The sequence below is a fragment of the Emydura macquarii genome, unplaced genomic scaffold, assembly GCF_026122565.2.
Source record: "Emydura macquarii macquarii isolate MOO-44397 ecotype Brisbane River unplaced genomic scaffold, CSIRO-AGI_Emac_v2 contig_3122, whole genome shotgun sequence".
NCBI lineage: Eukaryota > Metazoa > Chordata > Testudines > Chelidae > Emydura > Emydura macquarii.
This window is the reverse complement of record NW_027133259.1, coordinates 6,565,831-6,585,703: the sequence shown is the minus strand read 5'-3', so window position 1 is coordinate 6,585,703 and position 19,873 is coordinate 6,565,831. Positions and strand designations below refer to the sequence as shown.

Below are 19,873 nucleotides of genomic sequence, written 5' to 3'. Positions count from 1 at the left end.
GTTTCAAGAGATCACATGTTTTTAAATAAAGATTTTAACATCCACCTTACAATTCCTCTCAACCGCTTCAGTTGGTGGGTCTGATGAGGGCGGCTTGAAGCATTCAGATAAATGACAGTCTGGGCTGCAGCACTAAATTTAGTGAGGTCTCCAAGTCTACAGTGTCAGGGATCTGGTGTGTGGCACTCAAGAGATCAGACCTAGCTTTAAGAGCACCTGCTCTTCACCACTACAGCCTGGATGATGTAGCTGTGAGACAAAATCCAAACCAAGGGGTTAAGCTGGGCAGCAGTATAACAAGCTGTTCTGTTGCAATTGAAATAGACACTTGAGGAGGGGTGATCTTTCAATCTCTGCCCCTACCTACAGTCAGAACATCCTATGCCAATGTGTTTCTGAAGTGAAGGAAGACCAAAAATGGCATCTTGGGCATTCAGCCTGGTTCGGGGGAAGAGACAGGGACAATGCTTCAAGTCAAGCTCTTTACCACCCATTTCTATTTCCATAAACACTCTAAAATAATAAAGTGACATTTATAATTAAAAGCTAATTTAAGGAATGTACAATATTTACAGAGCCATGAAACTTATAGACAAGACACCAAAGGAAAGTGGGGCACAGTGAAAGGAAGGGAATTTTACAAGGCAGTTGATGAGGGCAGAGCTGGGAAAGGGTCGGGACTTTTCTTCCTCCAGTAGATGTACTTTGGGCGGGGTGGGCTAGCCTCATCACCTGCAACTCTTTGGATGTGGGGCCATTCAACACCCCCCTGGAGACCTTCCTAGTAACCTTTTCACAAGGGACTCTGTTTCTCTACTAACGCAGGCCTGAGGCAAGACCAATCAATAGGCCCTTTCCTGTCCCAGACCAATATTTATTGCAGCTCATAGGTGAGCTCATAGCAGCCAACGGGCCTGTCTGTTTTCTAGCCAAGCAAATCTCAGTACAGCCCAGTATTCCCAGTGGGATTAAATCAAAACCACACTATGGGCCCCTGTATAGCCTATCTGAGCAAGTCTCAGTAGAGCCCAGTGTCTATTACAGCTTGGGAATAAGCCACACACAGTCTACCTAAGTTCAGGAATAAACTGAGACCAGTTCATATCTGTGCCCAGGATGTCATCCTCTAGGCCAGAAAAGCTGATATCCAGCAGGATTTTGCTCAGGCTGTTGTTCATGGTGTCCAGGACCAGGCCCTCCATGAGAGACTGGTTTTCTGACAGCCTCTGGCCTTCCTGTTCTGGGGATGATTGCTTGGTGGATTCAGGATTGGAAGCAGGAGAGCTTGTGAGGGGCCCGGAAACCATGTCATTGGACTCTGTTTGGAGAAGCTGTCGAGGGGAATCAAACAAGGGGTTTTTAAGAGGAGTGCCGTTGAAGCCCAGCAAGTCCAAGTTCTCTTGGAGGGATGTGATTGGCACCTGAGGGATTCTCACAGGGCTGAAATCCAGCACACTGCTTTCCTTAGTAGTGGGTGCGAGTCTCCAGGGGTCAGGGCCCCCCAGTGGTGGGGTAGCAGTTGGGACTTTGCTGGGGGTGGAGGAAACTGGCAGCCTGCAGTACATCTCCTTGACTGGTGTTTTAAAGGGGCCATCCTCCTGCTGGGAGCAGCTGAGCTGCAACATGTTCTCCAGAGACTGGGTTTCCTGAAGGGAGGGAAAGTCTGACATCAGCCTGAAGGAGTCAGAGCCACTGCTCTCTGGCAGAACCAGGACTGGCTCTTCTGAGCAAGGACGCATTAGGTGTTGTTTCCTTCTGGACCTGCCCATCTCCCGCCTCTTTATAATCACTGTGTCAGATACGCCCCGGGGCGGGGACTTCAGCACAGTGAAGTGTTTCTTCTGCTTCACACATGGTACTGGGAGGAAGAGGCCTGGCTCTTCATCAGACTGCACTGGTTCCTCCTTTATAGACAAGGCTGTGGGGAATGGGGGCAGCCATTTGTCAGGATAGGAGTCCTCATTCTCTTCCTTTATACACAGAGCTGCAGGGAAAGAGGCCGGCGCTTCACCAGGCAGGGAGTTGTTCTCCTTTACAGACTGGGTTGGGGTAAATGGGGATGGCCCTTCTTCACAGTGACTCTCTTCCTTCACAGGACCCATGGGCAAGAATGAGGATGGCTCTTCAGTGGACGGCGACACCTATGTGGGAAGCACAGAAGTGAGGAATGAGAAACTATGTGAGTAAGCAGGGGCCTAGAGAAAAAAAATAAATCACAGGGCAGGAAATGCAGCAGGAAGGGGAGGGGCAGTAGTGTGGCGGGGGGAAGGGAAGGCATATCGCTGAAGTCAGAGCAAAAACGGGATTAGAGCGAGAGAAGCTGGCAAAGCATGTGGGAAGGATCTTGGGGAGAGCACCAATAGACCATGTCCCTAGACAGCAGTATTGCAAGGGAGGCACTGTGAACCCAAAGAGTGTTGTGATTGGGGGATGCAGGTAGTGAGGAGAGCTGTATGCTTCTGAAAGAGGGGAAAAAACCCACATCCTATTCAAAATGTCCAGGAAGACCAGACTGGATCAAAAGAAGCAGCGCAGGGCTTGAAAAAAGGAGAGAATCCAAGAAGAGAGGGAGCAAGGGAAAAATCACAGCAGATGAGAACAGGGAGAGTCAGAATAAGATCTTGGAAGCAGTGGGTGAAAAATAGGAATGAGAGAAGTTACTTCTTTACATAGGAGGAAAGAAAAAGTGTAAAGCTGCAACAGAGCAGGAAGGAGAGCAAACGGGGTGCCAAGGGGAAGGATATGTTCAATAGCAGCTTTGTTTCGTGCAATTTTATCAGCCCCTCCAAACTCTGGACCCTGAACACTCTGTAGGGAAAGGAGCTTTCAAGAAGAGGGAATTCACTGGAAAAGGAGCATCTCTTCAGAGCCACCAGGCACCCAGTACTCATGGGCTGGAAGATGGCAGTTGCTTCTGTCCCTGGTTCATTGTGGCTGGACACTAAAGGAGTCCGTTGGTTCATGCTCGGAGAGGAGAATCCCTGTGCGATCTAAAAAGCAGCCTACCCATGAGAAGGCAACTAGCACAGAACAGTCACTTTAGGAATGGAGGATGGAAGGCAGGTGCAGCTAAGCGCCAGCCAGCTCCAATCCCTCCACTGCACGCATGGCAGCAGTACAGAGGGTGAACAAGGAAACCCTTTGGAGAGCAGGGGAGATTGGCCCCACAAACTCAAGGCTAGCAGAAACACTGACCTTTGGAGCAATACGTACACGCTTGCTGCTCCGGATGGTCTCTGAGCTACTGAGGGAGGCTCCCTGGGCCATGGGCTGAGGCATCTTCAGGGAGGACTGCAGGACAAGAGACTGGCTCATGGGGAACTGGATTGGAACCAGGTAGGAGTTCACACGAGGAAGTAAAGGCTTCATCTTTCGGCCTGGAAAGGAAGAGAATGGATCGGCTAGTGTCCTGCTCTGTGGAGCCTCTTCCCCTCCCCATCCCCACACACCCCAGGAACTAGCCAGCCAAGAGCTGAGGAATTGGAACCATCCTCAGTCCTAAAAAATAACCAGCTAATTCCAAGGAGAGGCTCACCCCCTCCCTGCCTTTTCTGCATAGTTATGGGGATGCAAGTCCTGAGCTTATAGCCCACACAACCCAGGATTCTGGTGAACAAGACCCAAAGCAAGCTGTCTTGGGCTGGGATGCTGCTCCCACCAGAGCTCAGCTCCTGCTCCCTTTGAGCACCGGGTCCCTGTATCAGGTCTCCCCCACCCCGGGACGTCTTCTCTCTCAGATGCAGCAGCCCTGCCCTCAGCTCCAAACCTGTCAGACAGGAGCAGTCGTGGGAAACCTGCAAGCAGGCAAAGCTGGACAGCAATTTCCATTTCTTTTCCTACGGGCTAGGAATGGCAGTTCAGGATCAAGCGCCCATCGCCCTGGCTAGGGGACTGGCTCTCTCTCTGTCCCAGACAGATGCACACACTCACGTGCATTCTGTGGCTCAGTTTTGGTGCTGCTGTTGCCCCCTGTGTTCTTCTGGAGTTCTGGAATGTGTCGTTTTTGCTGCTATGGTCATTGTGGGATGAGAAAGAGGGGAAAAGAGAGTTAATGAGAAGACCCCATCTCGGTTCGATTGCCTCGCTTAGGAACATGGATCCAGAGGCCTGTGCTGAGAGAGCAGTTGTTACCACCCAGAGACCATGCCAGCTGTGTGCCACCTGCCATCGCATGCCCTTGCCATCCCTCTGCCAGCTGCCACCCAAAAGCCTTGTAGACAGCATGACAGAGCTTCTCCAGCTGTGGACTCTGCTCCAGGAGAAATGATCTGATTCCACTGCCTGAGGAAAGATCAGATCAGATCTGATTCCACTGCCTGAGGAAAGGTGAACAGTACAGCTTTATAGTGTGTAGTATCTTTCATACAAACCATAGCCCAAAATGCTCAAGTGGAACAGCAGAGGGGAAGAGGAATAGCAGATCTAAGCAGGTGGAAAGGAAGTGGAGGCAAGTCTGGCTAGCTGCTTGCACATCTGTTATTACTACAATGCTGGAGGTGAAGGAGGCATCATCAACTTCCATCTTGCCAGAAGTCACGCTGCTGCCAGGTTCCAGGGGGAAGAAAGGAGTGCAGAGAAATTTTTGCTTTTTCTGAAGCCACAGCCCAGAAAGGAGAGGAGCTGCTGCCAGGGAGAGTTGTACCTGAAACTTCTGCCTGGGTTTGTTCTCTGGAAACACATTTCAGGCCAATATTCAGCTGCTGGCACCTTGCTGCGCCTATAGATATGTGCATGCAGCTGTTATATGCTTCTGCAAAGGTCCAGCCATCATCATCTAGTGCATTTTCTGTAGGCAGTTAGAAACTTGTCCCTCCATTATATCAGACCCTGGCCATGCCTCCTTCCCCAAGAAAGGTGTGCAAGGAGCTATTGGACTGGCAGCTGCGGTGACTCATTCCCCCTCCCCTAGCATCCTGCCCTTTTCTGCAATAACTGGCAAATGGGAAAGCAGCCCAAGCCCCAAGCCAGAGGGAAAGTCTTACTGATTCAGAGCACTCAGGCGACGTTGGTGACCCCGCGTCCAGCGGCTTGTGGCAGCAAGACATCAGGAGGGAGAAAAATAAGAGGAAGTTACCAACCAAAGGGGGAAAAAAATATGGGACATTAACTCTTGCACAAAGTTCCCAAGTCAGAGTACCCAGCTATTGAACACGCCCACCCCCCAGGGAGAAAACACAGGAAGTGTTCACCCTGCCTGCTCTGAAAAAATCACTGCAGCAAGAGAAGGTCTCCATTCCTTCCATAAAGAGACCCTTCTGCAGCCCCCAGGTAACACGGGGAATTCTGCCTGCATGGCTGGTGAAACACAATTATGCAGTACATTAAAGTTAATGGGAGTCTTTCCATGTGAGTTTGCCATGTGAGTTTGCATCAGGCCTTTGGAAAGCGTCGGGTTGAAAGCTTATTCTACCTCTTTCAGCATTCACATTGCTACACTGCACCTGGAGAGCCCAGTTGCCCCAAAGCGGCTCCAGCCCATCCAGAGCACCTCCCACTTCGAACAGAACCCACCGTTTGTCAAATTAACAGCCCCACTTCTAGAGAACGGAGGCCACGTGCCAAGGAGTCTTCGCCCCCCTGTTGAAATCAGATGCAGTCAGATGTCTTGGTGTTCAGGAATTGGGAAGGCTACCTGTTTTCCTTCCCAGAAGACTCTCACCTTGAACACCTGGTCCAGGGTCAGACAGCGGTTGGCATCAGGGTGGATAGTCCAGAAGGAGATTTTACCATTGGCAGACGTCTCCCGGACAAACATATCATGAAGGGACAGATTGTGTCGAATGGAGTTCTGGGAGGAGAGGAAATGTTTTTGGCTACCAAGCATAGGTGGGACCCTCAGACGCTACAGCCCAGGCAGGGGAACTCTGCCCCATGGAGTCCTGGCAGACCATGGCCCTTCATGCTCAACTGGTACCCAGTTATATCCGCATCACTAAAGCCCTTTAGTGCCCTCACTGAAGAGATCCCAGCTTCCAGCCCAGTGTCCAGCCAGCCCACTGCCCTGCCTGAGAGGAGTTGAGAGAGGATGCTGGGGTGTTTGGGATGGAAAAGAGAACATCAGGAACTGAAGAGGGCCCTTAGTTTGAAACTATTTTCCATCTTGTTACACAAGTTGCTTGTTCCTTTGGATGCAAATGAAAAGCAATTCCTCAGCCAAGCATCTCACTAGTGTTAAGACCCTCTTGCCCACACCTATGGGTGGGGTCAGGTGCATCCCCGGCAGAGCATGTTACCTTCCAGCCTGGTTTCGCCACATGTTTGAAATAAGGGAAATGATCCTCAATCCAGGTGTAGATGTCCTTCAGGGTCATGCGCTTCTTCTCAGTGCTGTTGATGGCAAACTGGATCATGGCCATGTAGGAGTAGGGGGGCCGTTCCGATATCGAGTCCTGCCACGAGGAGGAGGAAGTAGCAGTGGCAGCAATGGAGTCTTCTTCAGTCTGGAAGGAAAAAAGAGGAACCAGTGTGAAAGTTCAAGGGCCCAGGAATGTTCCAAAGAAGATCCTTTTAGCCTCAGGACCTTGCTGCACAGATCAGCTTGGGGAGGCTCAGGCTACTCAGACTGTGTCAGGTCTGCTGTCTTTGAGTGTTCTCATCCACGTGACTTGTCTTCAGTTTCCAGAGGTTCCTCAATTATGTGCCCCACGGTCTCTCTCCTTACCTTGATCGTCTCCTGCACCGGTGTCTGGTTCTCCTTCTCCATCTCTTGTTTCACAGTACAGGGGCCCAGCCCATCAGAGCTCATCTTCCCTAGCCACTGGATGTTAGTCAGACTGTTATCCAACCCGCTGCTTGTTGCCTCTCCACTGCCTGCAGGGAAACAAACCCAGAACCCTGCTCACTCACCTGCTGCCATTCCCCATGCTAAAGAGAGGCCCCAGCCAGGTCTCCCAAAAAAGGGCCCGTGTTCCCCATCTCGAGCTAGATGCACAAGATGGAACGTATTTTGTGGATCTAGCCAGACCTCCTGATTTAGCTGTGGATCAGACCAATTGCTGGGAAGGCTGCAAACCTAAAAATCCCAACTTGGCTCTGAACCTTCATCTGCTCCAGCCCAGAGTGCTGAAAGCAGTGCTTAAAAAATGTCCCCAGACATTTACTAGCCAATGAACTAAACCTACTAGGCAGAGGCCAATAAAGATGAGGCTGGCTGCTTTCTCTTTGGACAGCACCCTAGTGAGAAGCTCAGCTACTCCAACCCATTCAGCTGCTGGCATTCCTACCATGATTTGGTCCCCCTAGACCTGCCTGAGCACCTCATTCTCATCAGCCTGTGGCTCATAAGGCATTTAAATGGCACCTGATAACATGATACTCCATGCCCGACCTGCTGGAATGTGGAGGGAGGGTTTTGTTGTCTCTCCTCCCAAGCTGCTGAAAAAGGAGGGAGAGGCGTCTGCTCCTCCACCCTTCTCCTAGAAGTTCTTGCCATTTGTGAGAGCTGGGACAAGAAGTTCTCGGTTACCATCCTGCAGCTTTGTTTGGCTTCGTTTCCCACGCAAACATTTCTACTGCCTGCTGCTCATAGCTTTGCCAAGCAGCAGCAGCCTGAGATTGACGTGATTCTTGATAGCAGTAACACTTGGCTGCCTGCAGCGTTCTGAGCAGCAGCAAAATTCAACACTGAATTTCTTTTTGGAAAGGCTCCTTGCAGTGACAGAGACGCAAGACTCGCCTGCAGACTCTGGCAGGGAACATTTGCACCAGTGTCTATTTGGATGGGGTTTTTTGCAAATGTAAGGGCTAAAAAGATATGTAGTTTTTAATAATAAAAGCTTTTTCTGTTGCAGGTGGTGGCTGAGGTAACCACACCATTCATGCCCTGGCTGAGCAAATGAGAACAGATCCATGCCATCCTTGATATTTACAGACACTGCAGGAGACTGGGAGTGGGAAGAAAACAGAGTTACCACTCAAAAAGAAGAGAAGTCTCTCTCTTGTAGCTCTATGCCCACATGGTTCACTAAGGCCCCAAAGCATCCTGTCCTTCTCGTTCTAACACCTGCTCCAATTCTGCCACTACACCTTTGTCCCAGCCTGCAAAACCCTTTGCTGCTGTAATTCTGACCCCCCTTGCTCCTCATTCTGTCAGTATATCGAAATCTTGACCTGTAACAAACCCTGCAAACTCTCAGGGTAACACCGTGCACTAAGATCACCAATTTTGACTGAGATTCAGAATCTGAACCCCATCATCATATGTAGAAGGCTAATATACTAACCAGCTGAACTGCTTGAAATTTCACATTTTTCACCACTGCACTCTCCTATATTGAACAAGGCACCAGCCTCCCAAGCCCACCCACCCTACAATGCACTTAAGAAGCCAACAGTCTACGTACTGTTTTCTTCCGGTTCCTGTCCTCCCATGGAATTGACTTGGGGAGGCCACAGTGCTGCCCTTTCCACAGTCCCATGGTTTTGTACAATGTTCTTCTCTTCACCCTGACAAGCTGCTGCTCCAGCCCCATTTGTTGCTGTGCTTGTCTCATCTTTTGATTGGAGCTGCTGCGGTGTTGCTGCTGGGTCTGAGGGGCGAGAGGTGCCCCCGCTGCTGATAAGAATGAACTTGTTAGGCCCATTGCTGCCACATTCTTTCCCCTTGGCTGTCAGAGCCTCGATGATACTCTGGATGTCAGCACTGGGAGGGATGACCACCACCTGGGTGTTGGGCATGCTAGGGTGATTAATGATTTTTATTCCTGTTGGGAATTTCTGGGTGCCGCACTCCACTCTGTCCCTGGGTTTGTCCCCTTTGCTGTGCTCCTGCTTGGGGGCTCCTTTACCCTGCCCATCCGGTTCATCTCTCGCTGGGGTGTTGGATGCATTGACATCTGGAAGGGGCAGTTTTCGTCTCTTGAGAATCAGGGGCCTGCGAGGGCTTGTCCTCATTATTGATCTGTACAGTCGCTCTCCATTGAAGACTGCAAAACAGACCCTGCAAAACATAAGACAGAGCATGAAAGAGGAGCTGTGGGCCTGGAACATATAGGAAAGGAATCAATTGTCTCTCATGCAAGGTACCCAATGAGCTGGAGTACGAGGGGCTTTCCTTTCCATACAGCTGTAGTCCCAAGGATGGAAGATTCCTCACCATCTATCTTGTGACTAGGGGACAGTCCCTATGCCCATAGGGAGGAATTGCATACTATTTCCATTGCAGGGAAGGGAAGGATAGGTCAGAACAGATTGTAGGAAAAACAAGCAGCACCTCCTTGTTTATTGACACACACATTGTGAAACTCCACACAAATGCCTAGCACCAAGTAAATAGTTTCCTTGGATAGTCGAGGATCTGAAACCACACCCGTGAGGTTAGTATTATTATATCTATTTTTTAGATGGTCAGCTGCTTAAGACACCATAAACTAGGAGGGTTTTAACCCATGGGAGATTGAAATAAATATATTAGAAGCCAGGCACGTCTCTCCTTAGCATTGTTCAGAACTAAATTCATCATCCTCAAATGGCAGAATAAAATTCCTAATCTGGACTTTATGGATGATAAATGCTTTTAAAATTTAGAAGAGGGGGGATAGATAGCAGGACCATATATAGTGATTTGGAGAAAGGACAGTTGGTTGTCCTTATATGAACACCAGTGACAGATATGGGAGTTGGGGCGAGTGGAGCTTAGCTTCTGAACAGGAAATCTTCACTGGAACTACAGTGCTTGCATTATGCATATTATGTACAGTAGAGAATGACTGTTTAAGCATTAACCACAATGGAGAGGATTTCACATCCGGGTAGCGGATCCAGCCTGTTAGTGACATACAATTCTCACAGAGGGTCATTTGTACCGTTATAAAAGGGCAAAACCAAAATTGACAGAAGAATAAAGTAGGCCCCTTCCTACATGATAGAGGCAAGCGACATGTCCAACCCCGGCCTCTTTCTAGCAGTTCGAGATGCTGGCCGATGGGTATTTTCAACTGTGTGTCACACAGCCATCTCTGTGAGTGTATGGCGACCCCCGCTTCCCCAGTGTCACACACCCAGAGCGCTAGCCCCACGGGGCTTGGGTCCGAGCCAGCCCCAGCTCCAGAGAGCGGTGACAACCCCTCAGGTTGCCCAGAGAGCTGTGTGGGAGGAAGCGGCTGCGCAGGCTGCCCTGGGCACCACTGACCAAGGCCTGGCTGTGTGCGGCAAGGGAGGGCGGGCTGCACCCTCAGGGGGACAAGGGCAATTCGCAGCATCCCTTGTTCCTCCCCCCCCCCCCCCCAGACTAGCCCGGCCTGTTCCCAGCCCCTCCCCCCACCCTCCTTGGGCCCCCCGAGGCCCGCACCCACCGATCTCAGGTTCCTCCGGAGCCTCCACCCCCGGTTTTACACCCTCTTCCCCATCCCCCACGATGGTCCCCCATCCCCCACAGAGCCCCCCCATTCCTGCCTCCTCAAACCCCACTGACCCCCTCCCCCTGCCTAGTGGCCCCTCCCCCACAGCAAGGCCCCTTCCTCCTGCCCGCAGCCTGATCCCCGCCCTCCCCGCCCCCGCTCTGGCCCTTCCAGACCCGCTCTCACCCCGGGCCGCTGTCGGTGGGGGCAGGGGGGGGGGTCGCGCGCCCCGCTGCCTCCCCGCGGGGCCCCGGCGCCGCCGGGCTCCGCTGCGCTCGGGACGCGGAGACAGTTCGTTTTTCCGTTTCCCGGTTTGAAAATTGGCGCCCGGCGGCCGGTTGGCGTCACGTGCCGGGCCGGGGCCAATAGAGATGGCGGGCCGCGGGGGGGGGGGGGACAAAGACCAGGGCGTTCTATCCGGGAGCGGAGCTGGCCAATGAGCGGCCGAGGCCGGCTGGCCGGCCGCGTGGGTACATTCCACGGTGACGGCCCGCGCGACAGGCTGCTGGCGGAGCTGGGCGTGGAGGGACGTGGGGCCGGGTCTCGCCTTCCCGCGCGGAGCAGCGCCCTGAGGTGCGCGGGGGGGGAGGGGTGCTTGTCTCGGGCGCAGACCCCGCCCTCTGTGTCTGGGGGGGTCCAGCTCTGCCCGCCCGCCTCGTCCCCAACCGGCGGCCCCTGGGCGCCTCTGTCCGCCTCACACCGCCCGCCCTGCCGGGACTCGGAGCTGGAGTGGGGTGCTGGTGCCTGCTGACCTCCCCGTCCCTCCCCCAACCCCCCTGCCGTGCCTAGGACCTGTGTGATACGGCCAGCTACTGAGCATGTGTTGTGTGTGTGTGTGTGTGTAGTCAGCTGCTGGGTGTGTGTACAGAGAGCACTCACTGGCTACTGGGGGTGTGAGAGAGAGAGAGAGAGTGCACTGGTGTGTGTGTGTACGTACACACACACACACACACTCTCTGTAATGTGTGTGTGTGTATAGAAAGAAACAGCGCATGCCAGCTAGTGTGTGTGTGTGGGGGGGTATGTATACATGTGTCTAGCCAGCTACTGGAGGTGGCAGGTGCATACACACAGCCAGTGTCTGACTATGTATGTATAAACGCACACATCCTGTGAGGGACATAAGGGGCTATAAGAAGAGATTCTTTAAATACCCTAGGAGCAAGAGAAAGATGCAGGAAAGCGTAGGTTCTCAACTTAGCTGGGAAGGAGAGCCGATGCCATCAAGAAAGCTGGTGTGTTTATTGCTGTGTTTGCTGCAGTCTTCACCAAATAAATGAATGGTGATCAGATACTCAGTGTAATTAATTAACAACAAGGGGGAAGGAATGCAAGCCAAAATGGGAAAAGAACAGGTTAAAAACAGGTTAAAAAACTCTGTTTGCTTTTTGCAGATTTGGGTGCAGTTTGTCATCTCTCTCCTCTTCCCCTAACTGGCTCTACCAGGCATCATGAGGTTTCTTAGTGACTTTCTCACACCTTTTGATGCCTCCAAAGAAGAAATGCATCTGTACAGCACGCAAGGCACAACTGCAGTTCCTTGAAACACCAAGAGAGGGACCTACACATTACTATGGATCTCCATTGCCTTTGGCTGAGAACCCAAGACATGTTTCTGCCAAACCTCTAGACCAGAATGCTTCCATCTCATGGGTAGGTGAAGGTTTCTTTTCCTTAATTTCTTACAGCAATTGTTCTCAGCCAGATCTTGGGGCATGGACAGTACATGCCCCCTATTCAATTTTTTTGTGCTTTAACTAGTTATGGTTTTGGGGTTGCTTCAAATCTCAGTTTTGCAGTCACAAGCACCCCAGACTGTACTGCAGATTAGAGTGCTTATGTCTGAATAGGATATGGTGGCCACCAGTTGGTAAAAGCATTCCTTATCTTGTGAACTAGCATGGTGGCATGAAAAGATTGGGATCCTAATGAGAGGAAAATTCTTTCTGGTTTTTATGGTAAATAAAAACCTTGGAAATGGAAAGTAGAATACTTACTTTTTAGTTTATTCTGTTTTGATACTTACAATACAGCAACTATTTCAAATTGGTTGGTGTAGCTCTCAGCCTTCCAGCACCTAAATGTGACACCTGCCTACTCATTGATGATACAAAAATACAGCCAGCATCTTAACTGTCATTCTCTTATTTAATATACATTTGTTAATAATCTCAATTTGGATAGCTTGCATTTCTGTTGTCAAATTTACACAAATAAACAGAGGATCTTCGGTCTCTGTGGGCTGGAGTTAAATGTGGGGTTAAAATGGATGTTATGCCTTGTAATGAGATATGGTTTAAAGGTGGAGTACTTGATGTAAGATGATGTGAGGCCTACTTCCAGAGATGCTGTGTGGGAAGGAGCAGGGGATTTGTTTCTTGCATTAGCCAGCTACTTGGTGAGAAATGCAGTCTGCGCCAAAGGCGAGTGTATTGCTTGGAAACAAATGGGTACATGCTTGGGGTCAGTGCAAGTCTGCTTGAAGATCAAGCCTGGTGGGAAAGTGGGGAGAGGATGTGTTTGTTTTCAAAGACTACAAACCAAGAGTCAACAACAGGAGACACAGCTGATTTTAAAAATTATTTTATAAAGTTGGGAGACCAATAACTCCCTCGCCAACATGATAGTTAAAGGGGCACTACCATGATGATTGTATTTACTAAACCTTTTTAAAAATCATGTTTTCACTGCTCATGTATTTTGCTGACATCTTGCATTTCACTCTTGATTTGACAGCACTGGTCAGTTTTACTGTTTGTCTGTTTAGCCTTCATTTCGGTCAATGTCCTTTTTTTGAGCTGTTAACACCACCATGAACTCTTTAAAGAAACCGGGTTTTATTGATAGTATCAAAACTCAAATATTTCTGTTAAATTTTGTTAATGTGATATTACTTGGCTTCAATCAAAAGAAAATATTAGGCTTGAAGTAATCTGGTACATAGATTCTCCCTATTAAAAATTCAAGGAAAGGTAATAAAGCAGGCTTCAGGCAGATACTCTGGTGAAGAGCATCATGCAAATATCTAGATAACTGCTTTAAAAATATGCTATCTAAGTACTTTAATCATGCCCTCTTTTCCATTGTTATGTGTGTTTAGTCTTCTGCTTTTCCCCATCCAGCTCTTCCAACAGACCCAAATCTTGTTCGGGGTTGAGAGGACAATTTAGGTTCTGTTCGCTCAGTCTTAGGATACTTTATCATGGCATACAAGGTTTTCTGAGCAGATGTGCAATTATTCTGTGGGAGCTGCCTGTCTTTGCAGAAGCCATAACCTCAGGCAACTCTGCTAAAAAATAATAATACTTAGGCTGCAAAGCTTTTTAACAAAGCAACCCCAAGAAGCAAGATTTCAAACGTGTATGAAAGACTCCACCAGCTCCAGAGACCTGGAGTCATTTCTGTTAGATTTTAAATGTTTTTTGGTTGAGTTTTTCAAAGCAGGCCATTTTAAACATCCTTCAGGCAGTCAACTGTATGGCTGCTAAAACAGTGAGTAAAACAATTGCTGAAAAAAGGCAGAGTCTGTGCATATCTGGAAAAATGGAAAATTTCCAAGTGTACAATGGATTTGTTTGGATATGTCTGAGGAGTATTCCTTTAATAACTAGTGTCACAGTTACTGGGCTAACTGCACCTCTGACCACTCATGGTCTCTTTGAGTGCATCACGACTTGGGTCTCAGACCTCAAACCATCACCTCTCTTGGGATGGAATCACACAATTTTCCCACTCTTAGACCAGGCCCTGGATAGTTGTTCCCTGTGTATTAACTTTGATTTCCTCATCAGGTCTGACTTATGCTCAGTACTTGTAATTTTTCCCTCTGGGAGCAATGTCAGTGGTATCCAGTTACCAAATAGCCTTCTTAAAATATTATTTATTTTGAACAAAAGGATTTCAGAGAAAACAGATCGTAAAATAATAAACAGACTATGGACGTCCAGGTGTTTAATCATCTTCCACATGTGAACTTTGGTAGATTTAATTCCCTAAAGACTCCTCTGCAGAGTCTGTCTCTGTCAGCTTGTCTCCTTGGACAGCCTCCAGCAACAGACAGCCCATCCCATCCCTCCCCCCCGCCCCATTCCTCTCCTCAGAGGGCTTTTAACTATCTGGTATCCTTGTGAACTCCAGGCTCCCTACCTGGCAAAACAAGGCTTGCAGTTTTGCTGGAGACAGAATATAGGATCCTCAAAGTCAATAGCTTTCCCTGTTGTTTTTCAAATGTGTGTCAGGATGTTCTTATTTGGGGAGCCACCATATTGCCTTCCTATGCAGTCCCCACTGAATTAAGAGTATAGCTATATAATATACAGTCTCTCAATAACTAGATTTCCTGTCAGTATTTTTCAATTACACAGCAACTCCACAACAGTCACAATTATGTTTCTGGATTCCCCAGAGTGCTAGGAGAAAGTGAGGTATATTAGGAAATGGAATGTTTTCATTTCAATCAGTAATGAAAGGAAAATGTCATTTCATAGGAAAGATTGTGGAAATAATTTAAGAATAAATAATTATCATAATTCTGCAATAAACAGTGGAAAAGGGATCTGCCGTTTTTTCTGTTTGACATTGTTTATGATTTAGGACATGTTCAGGATTTGAATGCAGGACAGAAGCTGGAGACTTACAAAGCTGTTTATCTTTTATAATATAATCTTGGAGTTCAGCAGCTTGCTGTGCACTAATATCCCATGTGGACACTGATACAGTGCAGGGAAAGACCTGGAGTGCCACAAATAGAAAATATGTAAATAGGATCACTTTATAAGTTTGTTTGTTTGGGGAGGGGGGGGGGGGGGAGGGTGACACTGACAGTCTTGCAACCCCAGTCTGGGAACCCAGGGGCTGCTTGCAGCCCAGTCAACACACAGCTGTGGCCCATGTGACATCCTTGGGGCCATATAGGTAGTATATATATTGTGTGGATGCAACCCACGTAACACAGAAAGGTGCAGATGCGACCCACAATGGTAAATAGGTTGAGAACCACCGATCCAGATGTTCTTTACTCATTATGCATCAACACTAAGGATACGATTTGGTCATTGATTATGTGACTTTCTGGGACCTCCATGGCTTCTGGGGCAGGGCTACAGCAGCTGTCAGCCCCAGGGGGCCACCACCAATCAGCTGATCGGCCTAGCAGCACCTCCTCCCCAAGGGTATTTTTAGTAACAGTCAGGGATAGGTTGTGGCTTCTGTGAATTTTTGTTTATTGTCCACGATCTGTCCCTGACTATTACTAAAAAAAACTCGTGACAGAGTCTTAACCTTAATCATCACCTGTAATAAAGATCCTGCAAATCAAATTCTGCCCTCAGAAACACCAGTGCAGCCTCAGTGGAACTCATTAAAATTTTGTAAACAATTTTGTTACGCACAGGAAACTAACAGAATCCAGCTCACTCTTTGAACTGTGATTCTGCAGGGGTGAGAGGATGACATAGCAGTTAATTTATTTTATCACTGAAATAAGCAAAACAAGACTTTGAACATATCCAGGGAAGGAAGTAAATTTATATATTAAAAACAAGGAGAGTTTATATATAGTCACTTTTCAGAGAAGAACTGTACTTTAAGGCATATGTGAGCCTGCAGGCTCATTCTCACTAATTTGGATAGTAAGCGTGATTTTCTTTGCCACAAACTCTCTCATTAGACTGGACTTCCTGCCAAAGAAGCAATAAAATGGCAGCTCTCAGACCAAGAAAGACACACACCAGCGGAGGGGAGAAGGGTAGATAGTGATTATCTTATGAAGGAAGTAGAGAGTATGATGAGTCACCCTCTCTGAGGGGAAAACAGTTTTCACCACTGCTGTTTGTTTGGCCCCTCAGGTGTCTCCACAGTTTGAAAACATGGCATCAACAGGCTTCAAGAGGTGTCGGAAGCAGCGCCATGTGGCCCACAGCTTCCAGAGCCGGCATGACAGTCATGGTTTCCTCCGTGCGGGAGGAGCGTGTCAGAAACACAAAGGTTGCAAATTTCCTCCTTTAATGTTTGAGGATCCACAGGCAGACTCCTATGCAGGAGCCACAGGCTACTCTTGTGGTAACCCAGGGAGTTGTGGCAAGACAAGCCATATCCAGCCACAGAGGGGCACTGCAGCAAAGCCCAGTACCCCAACGGGCAGGCCTAAGAGCTGTAGAAAAGGGGCCTCTCAGTCTCCTAATCAGGATGCTGAGCCAGATGTCTTCAGTCCACCAGATCTACTGACACCAGAGCTGCCCTCTTTGAGGAGTTATGGATGCAGTGGTACTTTCCCACAGATGAACACCCTCGCTCCACAACCACCTAGTGACCTTGATCTCTGTGCTGATACCCTTGAGAGCCTTGAGTCGACATCAGTACTGGTCAAAGATACTCCAGAGCATGAATACGGAGTGAAGGTAACGTGGAGAAAACGATCTCACCTGATGAGATACTTGACAGAGAAACGGATGCTGAGCGCCAGCGACATCCTGGTGAAGGCGGTCAGTGCCGATCCTAGTCAGTGCTGAGCCCTGGGGCAAAGAAGAGGCTGCCTTTCCCTCCAGGGGCACAAAGACTGAAAGCCCACTCTGCTGGCTCCAGAAGCAAGGGGCATTGCCCAGCCTGGTGGGGAGATCAGTGACAGGATCGAGAGAGGAACCAGGACTGGTACTTTAGGCTGAGACTGCTCGGTGCTGCAGAGAGGTGTCGTGTGTCCCGTCCCCCCGCTCTCTAGCCTGGCTGGAGAGCAGTCTGCACTGGGCAGGGAGGGGGAGGGGTGCTGCTGAGAGGTTCCTATTCTCCAGTCTAAGTGACTGTCTGTAACCTCCCCCCCCGCGCTGTGGCGTCTCAACAGTTCAGCCCCCGCCCCCGGGGGGGCTACGGCCCAAGATCGCCCCCTCCCCCCCCCCACGCCTCGTCGGACTCGGAGCGCCCCCTGCGGCTGCGCGGCCGCACTCGGAGCTGGGTCTCCACATCCACAGGCAGCCTCCGCTGGGCGCCAGGCACGAGCCAAGCGGGAAGGAGGGGGGGTGGTACAATGGGCACGTTGTAATAGGCATGCGCACCGTCTACCCCACTGTCTCCCCTTCGTGGCAGCGTAGCCAATCAGCGCTCCGGGTTTTGTACCTTCGACCAATGGCGTGGTGCCTCAGTGCCGGGTGCGGTTGCTAAGGGTAGCGACGGCGGCCGGGGCTGAGCGCGAGCGGCCGGGATCCCATAGCAACGGCGGGGGTGAGGATGGAGAGCGCGGGGGACCGGGCCGGGCCCCGCGGGGGCAGGTGAGACCCGGGGAGGAGAGTGCGCGGGCGGCGTGGCGCGGGGGCCGCCAGGGGGCCGGGGCCTGGCCCTGCAGCCCAGGGGCCGGCGGGGTTTCGCGGATCTGCTGCCTGGGCTCACGCTTCCCGTAGGTACGGAGTGAGGCGCCCCGGGCTCGTCTGTCGTGGATGCCGCTGCCGAGCCCAGCCAGCAGCAAGACAGCGCTCGCCCTGCCCCCCTCCCCGCCCCCCGACGGCGGGCGCTGCGATCGCAGCCCCGTTAAACGTTTCCCTTCCCCCACTGCGGTGTGAAAAACCTGCCCTGCCAGGCTGGCGGACGGGGCCGCTGGCTGCCCGCAGGGCACCAAATAAACTCATTGCACACGGGAACGGCCTGGCTTGGTTCAGTTCTTTACAATGTTTGCATCTCGGGCCTTGATTGTAGCCATGGGAGATAGAAACAGTGAGACCAATGTCTTCAAAGTGGGTGATGTTCCTGGGATGCATAATTCAGTCAGAGGGGAGCGTGTCCAGCTCAGCCCCACACAGACAGATCACGTACAGGGGAGGGATTACAATCTTCCAGATTTACTGACAGGAAATCCTGGAAAAATGCTCTGCACTCCAGGCTCCCTCTCCTCCAGTATCCCCTTTTCTTTTCCTGAATTTTGTCACAACAGGTCCAGATGATGTGGATAAAAATCTCCGGCAGCCAGTCTGCGCTGCTATTCCCATAGTTACTGCAATGGTAGGGAGGTTAAAGAAAAAGCTTAGGGCCTTGTCTGCACACAGAGGTTGTACCATTTTAATTATATCAGTATAGTTAAATTAGTAGTCTACCTACCATGGGTGCAGTATACCGGTATAAATGTACTTGTAGCGGTATAGTTTACTGCCATATGGGATGGGGAATAAGCATAAAGATACTGGAACAAATTATTAAACAATTAATTTGTTTAAACCTACGGGGTAAAAAGATGCTAAGTAATAGCCAACATGGCTTTGTCAAGAACAGCCCAAGCCAAACTCATCTAATTTCTTTCTTTGATGGGATAACTGCTGTAGTGAATAGCAGAAAAGTATATGTGATATATTTGGATTTTAGTAAGACTTTTGACACAGTCCCACATGACATTTTCATAAGCAAACTAGGGAAATATGGTCTAAACTAAATTACTATAGATGGGTGCACAGTTAGTTGGATGACCATTATTAAAAAGAGTAATTATCAATGATTTGCTGTTAAACTAAGAGAACATACCAAGTGGGATCCTGCATTGGTCTATCCTGCATCCAATACTATTTAATATTTTCATTAATGACTTGGATAATGGAATAGAGAGTATGCTTATAGAACTTGTTGATGGCACAAATCTGGGAGGAAGTTCCAAGCACTTTGGAAGACAGGATGAGAATTCAAAATGATCTTGGTAAACTGGAGAATTGGTCAGAAATCAATAAAATAAAATTTAATATAGACAAGTGCAAAATACTACACTTACAAACTCAAATGCATACACAATTAGGAATAACTGGCTAGGCAGCAGTGCTGCAGGAAAGAATATGGGTTATAGTGGATCACAATGAATATGAGTCAATGGTGTGATGCTGTTGCGAAAAAGGAAAATGTCATTCTGGATGTGTCAACAGGAGTGTCATATGAGATACAGAAGTAATTGTTCTACTCTATTCAGCACTAGTGAGGCCTTAGCTGGAGTACTGTGTTCAGCTTTAAGTATCACATTGTTAATAAAATGTGAACAAACTGATGAGAGTCTAGAGGAGAGCAACAAAAATAAGAGTATTCAAAAGAAGGACAGGAAACAGGAAAAGTTGAGAAAACTGGGCATATTTAGAGAAGAGAAGGTTGTGGGGGAACAGAAGTTTTCAAATATTTAAGAGTTTGTTAAAAACAGACCGTTGATCAATTGTTCTCCATATCCACTGAGGGTAGGACAAGAAGTAATTGGTTTAGTTTGCAGTAAAGGGAGTTTAAGTATACCTACACTAGAGGTAGTCAGTAGGCGGACCGAGAGCCAAATCCAGACCGCCCATACACTTTTGAATGGACTGTGAAATCTTTTTATTTACTCGTTGTTGTTAAAGTGTGAAAAATTTTTCTCTGGAGTCTGGACCTTGACTATACATTGACCAAGAAATTTGGACCTTGACAAAAAACAATGGACTATCCCTGACCAAGACCATTCCTGACAAGCATGTTTCTAATGTTTTCTTAAAAACATCCAAGAACAGGGATCCCACCATCTCCCTAGGTAACTTGCCTCATTATAGTGCCTCATT

General features: G+C 49.1%; 3 protein-coding genes and 1 long non-coding RNA gene across 7 annotated transcripts in view; 3 read left to right on the top strand and 1 right to left on the bottom strand.

Annotated features, from left to right (window-relative positions):
- Window positions 1-8,497, top strand: part of LOC137141851 (uncharacterized) — a 37,760-nt gene extending 29,263 nt beyond the window's left edge. For both annotated transcript variants that reach the window (XR_010916750.1, XR_010916751.1), the window contains exons 3-4: window positions 2,096-2,179; window positions 7,791-8,497. This is a non-coding gene — a long non-coding RNA (uncharacterized lncRNA). The remainder of the gene's footprint in view (window positions 1-2,095; window positions 2,180-7,790) is intronic.
- On the bottom strand, window positions 29-10,641 carry FOXM1 (forkhead box M1). 2 transcript variants are annotated; one of them, XM_067530935.1, is made up of 9 exons: window positions 10,524-10,641; window positions 8,343-8,938; window positions 6,662-6,810; window positions 6,234-6,440; window positions 5,633-5,788; window positions 4,983-5,027; window positions 3,931-4,009; window positions 3,196-3,377; window positions 29-2,141 (listed from the first exon to the last, which is right to left on the bottom strand). In XM_067530935.1, exons 2-9 carry the CDS (start codon window positions 8,890-8,892, stop codon window positions 1,068-1,070), a joined length of 2,442 nt encoding a protein of 813 aa, XP_067387036.1. In that variant the 5' UTR covers window positions 8,893-8,938; window positions 10,524-10,641; the 3' UTR covers window positions 29-1,067. The 2 variants fall into 2 exon arrangements, with proteins under 2 accessions (XP_067387036.1, XP_067387037.1); XM_067530936.1 differs by having other exon boundaries at window positions 5,660-5,788.
- Window positions 10,642-10,724: 83 nt separating this feature from the next.
- On the top strand, window positions 10,725-17,692 carry RHNO1 (RAD9-HUS1-RAD1 interacting nuclear orphan 1). Of its 2 annotated transcripts, none has more exons than XM_067531013.1 (3): window positions 10,725-10,819; window positions 11,732-11,990; window positions 16,184-17,692. In XM_067531013.1, exons 2-3 carry the CDS (start codon window positions 11,823-11,825, stop codon window positions 16,844-16,846), a joined length of 831 nt encoding a protein of 276 aa, XP_067387114.1. In that variant the 5' UTR covers window positions 10,725-10,819; window positions 11,732-11,822; the 3' UTR covers window positions 16,847-17,692. The 2 variants fall into 2 exon arrangements, with proteins under 2 accessions (XP_067387114.1, XP_067387112.1); XM_067531011.1 differs by having other exon boundaries at window positions 10,781-10,910.
- Window positions 17,556-19,873, top strand: part of TULP3 (TUB like protein 3) — a 50,806-nt gene continuing 48,488 nt past the window's right edge. The window contains exon 1 of the mRNA XM_067531062.1: window positions 17,556-17,596. Coding sequence (XP_067387163.1) covers window positions 17,556-17,596 — 41 coding nt within the window. The remainder of the gene's footprint in view (window positions 17,597-19,873) is intronic.

Coding starts and splice junctions, on each gene's coding strand:
- RHNO1 (XM_067531013.1), top strand. CDS start 11,823: ATGCCTCCAAAGAAGAAATGCATCTGTACAGCACGCAAGGCACAACTG. Junction 11,991..16,183: donor AGAATGCTTCCATCTCATGG/GTAGGTGAAGGT, acceptor TTGGCCCCTCAG/GTGTCTCCACAGTTTGAAAA.
- FOXM1 (XM_067530935.1), bottom strand. CDS start 8,892: ATGAGGACAAGCCCTCGCAGGCCCCTGATTCTCAAGAGACGAAAACTG. Junction 5,028..5,632: donor TCTTCTGGGAAGGAAAACAG/GTAGCCTTCCCA, acceptor TGCTGCCACAAG/CCGCTGGACGCGGGGTCACC. Junction 4,010..4,982: donor CGCCTGAGTGCTCTGAATCA/GTAAGACTTTCC, acceptor CAATGACCATAG/CAGCAAAAACGACACATTCC.